Source organism: Bos indicus, chromosome 29, assembly GCF_029378745.1.
Source record: "Bos indicus isolate NIAB-ARS_2022 breed Sahiwal x Tharparkar chromosome 29, NIAB-ARS_B.indTharparkar_mat_pri_1.0, whole genome shotgun sequence".
Taxonomy (NCBI): Eukaryota; Metazoa; Chordata; class Mammalia; order Artiodactyla; family Bovidae; genus Bos; species Bos indicus.
In genome coordinates, this window is record NC_091788.1 from 5,405,375 (window position 1) to 5,415,414 (window position 10,040).

The following is a 10,040-nucleotide window of genomic DNA, read 5'->3' on the forward strand; positions in this document are numbered from 1 at the left end:
GTTTGGAAATAATTAAAATCCTCAAATATGAATTTCATACCTTCATTTCATGAACAATATAATAGTCTTAATTTCATTGATCCATCCAGGCTCATCACCCACTAGATTTACTTGTCTGTCTGAATTTGCTTGCAATCACTCTGACCCTTCTTCAGAAAGCAGAATCCTTCAGATTCTATTTTACAACACGGGACACTCAGTCTCCCCCAAATACCACTGACTGCACTGACATAGCCCTCTAGTCTCTGACAGGTATTCTCAACCTCATCTGAACTAAAATCCTTTCACGTTTTATTCTTTTCATTCAGTTCTGCATGAAATTTTTTCCTTCAGAATTTTTTTATATGCTTATTTTTTGTTTTGTTCTTTTGTTTCGGTTACACACTATTGTTTTTTTCTCTTTATGTCTGTAACTCCACACACAATAGCTGTTGGTGGTTTTTTTATAAGACTCTATACCTATTCCTCATTCCTGCATATGACCTCATGTCCTCGCACTCTATTATTCAATATATATGCACAGTGGAAATATTGATGCTAGGTTGTGGAGTTAATGATTATGTCATTGTTTTGTACAATACAAGATTGACTAGAAAATAATAGACAATTTGGAAAAGAAATATGACATTGTCTGTTAAGTTTGGGCAACTATCTCTTCAGGTTTTCTTTATTGAACTGTGTTTGCATTCTAGTCCTGAAAACGCTTTTCTATTTATTATGATGGGCCATGACACTTCACTCACGGAAGGTTACTAGATGAGAAAATTTATTTATTTTTAAATTTTCATTGGAATATCCTTGATTTTCAAGGTTGTGTTAGTTTCTCTTGTATAGCCTGGTTAATCAATTACATAAATACATATATCCACACTTAAAAAAAATTTTTTTTTCCCATACAGGTTATTGCAGAGTATAGAATAGAATTTCCCGTGCTACACAATAGATCCTTATTTATTAAAGTTTTATGCATAAGAATGGGTGTATGATCATCCAGATCTCCACTTTATCCCTCCCATCCTCCACCCCATTTCTTAGCGCCTGGTAACTTTAAGCTTGCTTTCTATATCTGTGTCTTTCTTTTGTAAATAACCTCAGTTGTACCATTATTTTAGAGCCACATATGGTCAATATCACATGATATTTATCTTTCTTTTTCTGACTCAGTCATTTCTCTCCTGAGTTCACCCTGGACAGAGAACCACCATAGGGGCCTTGCACAGGAAGAGGCAGTGGGTGGGCAGTTGCAATGTCGGGGAACCTGCAGGGTTCAGGCGCCAGCGGAGCTCCTGAGAGCCTCGATGAGGTCGCAGGCCCAGAATCCACACTGACCCCCTCTGGCTCAATGGTCCAGCACCCGTTTCCAACACTGACTCTCACCAAGACCCACACATGGTGCCCGCAGATCTGAGTTCCTTTCTGACCTTGGGCCACGTTCATCGGGAGACAGTACCCTCAGGATTGCCTGGACTCCGGGGCTCCATCAGGCACTTGCAGACAAAAAGATATGGGAGTTCCCTGGAGCAGTCGGTTTAACATCCGGGAATATAGCCATTCTCCCATCGCCACACACGTCCTCCTGACTCCCTACTGGGCCTGTGGATTCCTGGGTGGACAGAAGCCAAGATCCTTCCCAGAAATGTGGGCTCTGAGCTCTGTGACCATGCGGACTTGGCGTCCCTACCGGAGCCCCAGAACGAGTGTCCGAGTGCCTCCAGCCCCGCGCCCCCTTGGGAGGGTCCCACAGCAGCGGGCCGGAGCCCACTGACCACCAGGACGGCCCCGGCTCAGACCCCGGTGACCGGGTTCTCCTGAAAGACACACTGCTCTTGGGGAAAGCAGGTCTCAATGGAAGGAGATAGCTCCATCAGCAATGATGACAGAAAAAGGACACTGTCTAAGGTCTCCTTAGGACTCCAAATGCCCATCTCCAGGTGGAAACCTTGACCCTGAGTCGGGGTTGGGGCTGCTTGTCTCCAGCCCTGCAGGTCAGAGCCCTCTTTCTGCTCTCCCTCCCACTGCAGTGACCTTGGAATTCTGGGCTGTAGGGGTTCAAACTATGGAGCTGAAGCCTTTATATACTGTTTTTGATTCAATATTTTTCTGTAGTAACACTTACATTTTTTGCTATATGTTTATTTTTCAAAATAAAAAATCAGTAATGGTGATTTCAAAACATCACACTTGTATCGTCCTCTGAAAGGCCCACATTGTGAATGGTAATTTTCTGACTGAGAATGTTATCCAAGGGAGAAAGAGAAAAACCAGGTCAGTTAATGGCATTTCCATATCCTCAGAGAGAAAGTCTCTCTATTCAATGAGTTAGTTCAGTTTCCCTTCTCCAAGGAAAGACAGAGCACAAACCCCAAAGAGTTCAGACTGACTTTTCTCAGAAGAAAAGAAGTTATTAGTATCACTACCGCATATAGAAACACCTCCAATCACATAGAGTAAAACAAAAGCAAGAGAGGTATATTATAAACTGTGAAGTCTGATTTAATGTCAGCCTCTTGATACTTTTGGGATTCGAAGGAGGGTCTGTGGCAAAAAAAAAAAAAAAAAAATCTGCCTGCTAATACAGCTGACCCAGGAGATCAGGTTTGATCTCTCAGTCAGGAAGATCCCCTGGAAAAGGAAATGGCAACCTCCTCCAGTATTCTTACCTGGGAAATCCCATGGACAGAGGAGCCTGGCAGGCTATAGTCCATGGAGTCACAGAGTCAGACACACCTGAGCATGCACATTCTCTGTAATCTTGATACTTTTTTTCAGGACTCACCCAAAACATTATTTTTATCTTTCAGTAGAAACTTTTTCTTGTGCCCATTCTTTAAACGCATGGAGCATGCAGATGGCACTTTGCTATCATGTGGATATTTATTGGGGGTTTTCTCTACCTATTACATTTTCAAAGGTCCAAAAATTTTATAGCAATTCATCAGTGAATACAGGAAATTTAAAAAAGAATGTTCTGGATAACCATGTTCACATATCTCTTGCCTTTCAGTTACTTGATATTGATCTAATATTTAGATTCTGCATATGCTCCTTACAATTATTTGGCCTAAAACAATTTTAATCTTTTTTGTCAATTCTTCCCGATTTTACAAATAATAAATATTCTTTGTGCAATGAATAATAGACTCAGTTATAATACAGAGAAAATGAAAAACCAGCAATGGCACCTTTGGGAATATAAAATCTCACCATATTATGTTTTCAAACTATAAATTATATTCAATTTAAACTTTCCTCTTTTTCTCAGACATTATTTCAATTTTCAACTCATTGAACTTCATTCCCTTCCCCTATCCAGTCAGGTGAGGCAAAGTTTGCTGCATTTTAGAGAACAAGCGGGCTTGCTGTGATGGAAGAAGCTGAGTCACCGTGACTCCTAGAAGGAAAATCACGTCCCTTTTCTCACCTGTGGGCTTCCCAGGTGGCACTAGTGGTAAAGAACCTGCCGATGCAGGACACATAGAGCTGAGGGTTTGAGCCCTTGGTTGGGAAGATCCCCTGGACGAGGGCATGGTAATCCAATCCAGGATTCTTGCCTAGAGAACCCCACAGACAGAAGAGTCTGGTGGGCTATGGTCCATGGGGTCCCAAAGAGTCTGACTCAACTAAAGAGACTTAGCACGCACACATTCTCACGTGTTACTGTTGAGATTACTGGTTGCTGTAATTAGGGCTATCATATAGTTTGTGAAAGAAGATATGAAATTCTATCCTGGGGAGTTCAGTTCTTTCCAAACAACAACTTCTGGCTATCTTAGTCAGAGCAGTATGTGGTATTTTGGGGAGCTTGTGTACCCTGGTTGAAAAATAGAATATGAAGGATGGCTGATTCTGAAGAAATATCACCGAATGAATGCAGGCAAATTCAGAAAAGCAAGTAAATCTAGTGGGTGATAGGTCTAGATGGGTAAGACAGTTAGTCAGTTCAGTCTCCCAGTCGTTTCTGACACTTTGCAGGCCCATGAATCGCAGCACGCCAGGCCTCCCTGTCCATCACTAACTCCCGGTGTTGACTCAAACTCATGTCTATCGAGTCAGTGATGCCATCCAGCCATCTCTTCCTCTGTCTTCCCCTTCTCCTTCTGTCCCCAATCCCTCCCAGCATCAGGGTCTTTTCCAATGAGTCAACTCTTCTCATGAGGTAGCCAAAGTATTGGAGTTTCAGCTTCAGCATCAGTACTTCCAATGAACACCCAGGGCTGATCTCCTTCAGAATGGACTGGTTGGATCTCCTTGCAGTCCAAGGGACTCCCAAGAGTTTTCTCCAACACCACAGTTCAAAAGCATCAATTCTTCAGTGCTCAGATTTCTTCACAGTCCAACTCTCACATCCATACATGACCACTGGAAAAACCATAGCCTTGACTATATGGACCTTTGTTGACAAAGTCATGTCTCTGCTTTTTAATATTATATCTTGCTTGGTCATAACTTTTCTTCCAAGGAGTAAGCGTCTTGTAATTTCATCACCAATCACCATCTGCAGTGATTTTGGAGCCCCAAAATATAAAGTCTGACACTGTTTCCACTATTTCCCCATCTATTTTCCCATGAATTGACCGGACTAGATGCCATGATCTTAGTTTTCTGAATGTTAAGCTTTAAGCCAACTTTTTCACTCTCCTCTCTCACTTTCATCAAGAGGCTTTTTAGTTCCTCTTCACTTTCTGCCATAAGGGTGGTGTCATCTAGATGGGGAGGTGCTATTAAAACTATAATATAGTTCATTAAATAGAGATGTGAAATTCATACTTGGATAGTTTATTCCAAAACAAAATCTTCGTGCATACAAAGGTAAATGCATGGTGAGACTTTTGTCAGATGTTGGATTGTGGCAATTGGATTAAGTAGGTTTCAGTTTCAATTCAATCATTGGCACTCTGATGTGTTTCCAAGTTTGCAAAATCTAATCATGTGCACCTATACCTTTTCAAGGAGTTGATAACCCTATCACTTGGGAGAAATGGGTGTGGTCATTGGAGAATATAAAGCATCCAGCAAGAACCAAGCTCAATCTTCTCTGGAGCCCAGAGTTGTGGTGTGTGGAGTTGACTGAGCTGTGAGGAGTTGGCTGAGCTGTGAAGACTTTTGAAAGTTTCTGCCACCAGCAGTGGAGCACCTAAATCCTGAACTGAATTTGAGAGTTACCTACTGAAAAAGAGTGGAAATTTTTATTAACTACAACCGAAGGTGAGTTCTGATCAAAGTAGAATGAAATTCTGATATGTTAAGTTAAAAATAAAACTTTAATGGCAGTCCTGCACACAAAAGCTAGTTGTATTTATTCTGTCAGTACTATCTATGTTTGAGCACTTCTTCAAGCATTTATTCCATGTGGGATTTGCTGACAAGTAACTTATTTTTATCCACACTATATCATGTAACGTCCTTATAAAATATGAGTAAAAATAGAAAATTAGTAAATATTGTTGAGATGATAAAAACAGTTAATCCATAGGAAAGGATTTAACTCAATGTTGAGAAATACTAGGCAACACATATTAAGTTCTCCTATTGTTTTAATATTATCATGGTCATTGATGCTATCAGTCTACAAATGATTATATTTATGCTGACTATTGTTTCCTGATTATTGTGATACTTGAACATTCACCAGTTCAAAATATGACATACTCTGATGATATGAACCGACTCCAGGAAAACTTGCTTTCCTGAACTAGAAATGACTTTTTTTTTCCTTTTTGTGTTGAAAGGAGCAGCTTTGTTATTTAAGTTGGAAGCAAGCTCTGAACTCTTTAGTGTTAAGACAGCAGATTAAAGCCAACATTGATTGTATGAAGTTTAAGTTCTTTGTAAACAAATTTATTTGTCTTTAGTAAAGCACTTCTCTCACTTTGATGATGGAAGGAACTGAGGCCATGAGGAGAGAAACGAAGGGTGTGCTAGTGTGGCTTCCAGTCAGGGAATCCTGGAGAATGAGAGAGAGACAGACAGGTTCTGTGTGTGCTTCTGTCAGAATCAGCTAATAAACGTAACTCTGAAGTCATCCCAACACTTACTCTCCATTCTAATCTTTAAGGGGCTTCCCAGGTGGTTCCATGGTAAAGTATCCACCTGCCAATGAGGAGATGCAGGAAACACAGATTCAGCCACTGAGTTGGGAACATCTCTTGGAGAGGGAAATGGCAACCCTTTAGAGGGTTCTTGCCTGGGAAATCTCAAGGGCAGGAGAGCCTGGTGGGCTACAGTCCATGGCATAGCAACAACTCAGACAGTACTGAGCACACTCACACTAATCTTTAAGCTTCTCCATGTATTAATAATTTTAGTATGATTGAAATCCTGGTTTATTTTAAACAAAAAAAGGTTGCTAAGGACTCTTACTGTATTTCATCTTTTGTATAATAGTTCAAATCCATGGTGTATGTAGTCACCATTTCTAGGTTTATTCTGGGGAGGTAAGTAAATAGGGAAATTAGAGTTCAAGACAGGATTTTGTTGAAAGGATTTATCTTTCCTGATGAGGGCAGAAGAAAGACTTTTTCTCTTACCCTGTCTTATTTCTTTCTTTAGTTTTCAGAAACATGGATTCAGACACACTGCAGGTCTTCCAGAGTGAACTCACCTGCTCCATCTGCACGAAGTGCTTCCTGGACCCCGTCACCATAGACTGTGGGCACAGCTTCTGCCATCCCTGTCTGAGCCTTTGCTGGGAAGAAAGCCAGACCCCAAGGAGCTGCCCTGAGTGCAGGGAAATACCAGAGTGGTCTGATTTCAAAACCAACATTGCCCTCAAGAGGCTGGCTTCCCTTGCCAGACAGGCCAGAGCTGACCACGACCACAGCTCTGAGGAGCAGATCTGTGTGACACACCAGGAAGCCAAAGGCCTCTTCTGTGAGGTTGACCAGACCCTGCTCTGTGGGCCCTGCTCTGAACTCCCCGAGCACGCAGCTCACAGCCACAGTCCAATACACAGGGCTGCTGAGGAGTCCCGGGTAGGTGATGCCTCTCAAGCAGTTTGGGATCTAGAGGCTCCTAAGTCAGAGAGGAAAACGAAGATGCTATGGGGATGGAGATAGTGGAGGTGGGATTTCTGAACGTGGATCCTCACATACAATGTGTCCTCTCAGTGTTGTTGCCCAATTGTCTACACATGTGGAAATGCAGCATCCCTGGGCGGGTGGCACCAGGGACACAGGCTTCTGATGGGAGCTTGAGGCTTTCTTAGTCAGGCTATATTAAAGTGTGAGACTTAATTTTTTAGGAAATAGATTCCATTATTGTAAAGTTCCCCCAGTTCTCTAGTATTTACTTCTGTAAAGTCACAGAAGTAAATACCGATACTGATATACTATGATATCAGTATTAGAATCAAATTAGAATAATGTGGAAAACTCTGACCATAGCATTCTGTGCAAGATTTCCATGTAACCAAAAACTGCCTTTCTTCATCATGAACAGGATGAAATTTATGGTGTCATCTTCTGGGTCACTAACTCTCGTGGGTATTTTGCAGGAGAAACTTGTGAAGAGAATGAGAACTTTATGGAAACTGAGAGAAGAAATGAAAATCAGTCTGAATCAGGAAGCTAATAACACTCAGTTATTTGAGGTAAGAATAAAAATGTTCCAATTTATTTGTATAGACATTGATATAATTCTAGATTTTAGGTCCGTTTAAGTTTCCATTAAAGGATATTTGTCTCTTCCCTGGAAAAGTAATAGTTTAAAATGACTTACTGGTAATCACAATTAGAACAAGCTAATGCAAGTTGCTTTTCAACAGTGTGTTGAAACACAGAGACTTTTCTCTGCATACAAATATCTGTATAGTCTCAGGCTATAGTCTTCCCAGTGTTTACATATGGTTGTGAGAGCTGAACCATAAAGAAGGCTGAGCGCTGAATAATTGATGCCTTTGATCTCTGGTGATGGAGGTGACTCCTGAGAGTCCCATGGACAATGAGGAGATCAAACAAGTCAATTTTAAGGGAAATCAACCCTGAAGACTTGTTGGAAGGACTGATGCTAAAGCTGAAACTCCACTACTTTGGTCATATGATGCAAACAGACAGTTCATTGGAAGAGTCCCTCATGCTGGGAAAGATTGAGGGCAGAAGAAGAGGGTGTCAGAGGATAAGGTGGCTGGACAGTATCACTGATGAAGGATCATGAACTTGGGCAAACTCTGGGAGATGGTGAGGGACAGTGGAGCCTGGCATGCTGTGGTCCATGGGGTCACAAAGAGTCAGACACAACTGGGCAACTGAACAACAACAAAAATGCAAGTTAGCTCAAAGAAAGCTAGTAAATAGGAAAAGCAAGGCATGAAAAGTATTCTTAGGCCAAATTTTGAAGATTTGAATAAACCTTCTCAAACATGGAAAATAAGATGACATTGCCCTAAGAGTGACTGTGAAGGAGAAGATAAAAATATAGTGTTACCTAGAGGAAAAATAGAGCATATTTTATGAACTGTGGTAGATGGGGTTTATCTCATAAAAGAATATTTATAAAAATCAGGGTGAGGAGCAAGAGGAAAACAAGCTTCAGGGAAGAGGGGAAATAATTGATGGAGTAAGAACCCTGAAAAATCCTCCTAGGAAGGGAACCTGGGACTCTTTAGATGGTTTGATTTAAACAAGGAAAGAGAACAGGAATTCAGAGAGAGGACAGATAGGAAGGACCAGCAAATATTCAAGACCATTAGATGTGTGAGGCAGAAAGTTTGTAAAAAAAAAAAAAGGTTCTCAATGGTATTAGGGAAATAATATTCGAAGCTTTCTTTTGAATGTGAGCATAAGTAATCCTCTGAATCCACTGTCTCTGCAGAATTATGTGGCCTTAAGGAAGGCCATGATTACAGTTCAATATCAGAGGATACCTCTATTGCTTCATGAGGACGAGAAAATGCATCTGGAGGCCCTGGAGCAAGAAGCCAAGGAGATTTGTCAACAACTCAAGGGGAGTGTGTTCACAATGACTGAACAGGCAGAAAGTATGAGGGAAATGTACAGAGAGCTGACTGAGATGTGTCACAAGCCGGACATGGAGCTGCTCCAGGTGAGAAAGGAGGATCCATCCTCAGAGAGAGAAACAGTCTTCTAGACAAGTTGCTGTAACATTGAAATGTTACCTCACATATGGTTACTTTCAGCTGAGGGATGGTACTCCTTGACTCCCATTATATTTCTCAAATCCCTCTCTCATCATATCCTGGTAATCTTTGAAATATTTTTGCCCTTTTCCTAGTTCACATAGGACCAGATTTTCCAATGTGGTCAGGAGTACTATCCAGACAGATGATCCAAAATCAGCAAAATTCTGTGACCAGGGGACAGTTAACTTTCTTGGAGTAAATCTCAATATATGTTCTGCTAAACCCTTATCACTCTCCGTTATCTCACACTTCCTGGGGACACTGAGATTTTGCCAGTTTTCTGTGCAAGATTGTTAGAAATCATCATCTGTTCCACTTCATTCTATAAATCCTTCTTATGGGTCCCTGTTTTGCTTTAATTGTTATCATAGATGGTGAGATCTCTTTGGGAGTAGCATGGGATCCTAGATGTGGCTGCATCATTGCACACACTCTTCCTGGCCTCCTTCCTTCCTTAATGTGCCCTGAGGAAGCCCATTATGTTCTAGTTTAAGCTCTGTTATTAAGATAGCTTCTGACTGTTCCTTAGAAGAGAATGAGAAAGTAATACCTTTTCAACAAACAGAAGTAGGAAAGAAGATACAAAGGGACAGAAATCTCATGAATAATCTGGTCTTTTTTTCCTTGCAGTCCTTGGGAAGTGTCCCTTCTTGCAGGAGTAAGTCAGTGCAGCTGCACCTGCCCCAGCCTGTAGTTCCTGAGTTCAATGTGTGGCCCATCCCTGGACTCATAGACTGGCTCAGACAATTCCAAGGTAACAGGCAGCTCCCTGGTTGGGGAGCTGAATGCATGTCTCTTTTCATGTTCTTTCTGAGACTTTCCTCATTGCCCAACCTGTGGACTTATTTTGGGAACTTTTATAACCAAATTTACCCTTAGAGTAGACTTCCTATAGCTCAAACAG

The 10,040-nt window shown here is 41.4% G+C and overlaps 1 protein-coding gene across 1 annotated transcript; it reads left to right on the plus strand.

Annotated features, from left to right (window-relative positions):
• Positions 1-6,560: 6,560 nt before the first annotated feature.
• LOC109554300 (tripartite motif-containing protein 64-like) lies at positions 6,561-9,084 on the plus strand. Its single transcript, XM_070782408.1, has 3 exons — positions 6,561-6,971; positions 7,493-7,588; positions 8,809-9,084. The coding sequence occupies exons 1-3, from the start codon at positions 6,561-6,563 to the stop codon at positions 9,082-9,084; spliced, it is 783 nt and encodes a 260-aa protein (XP_070638509.1).
• Positions 9,085-10,040: the final 956 nt, after the last annotated feature.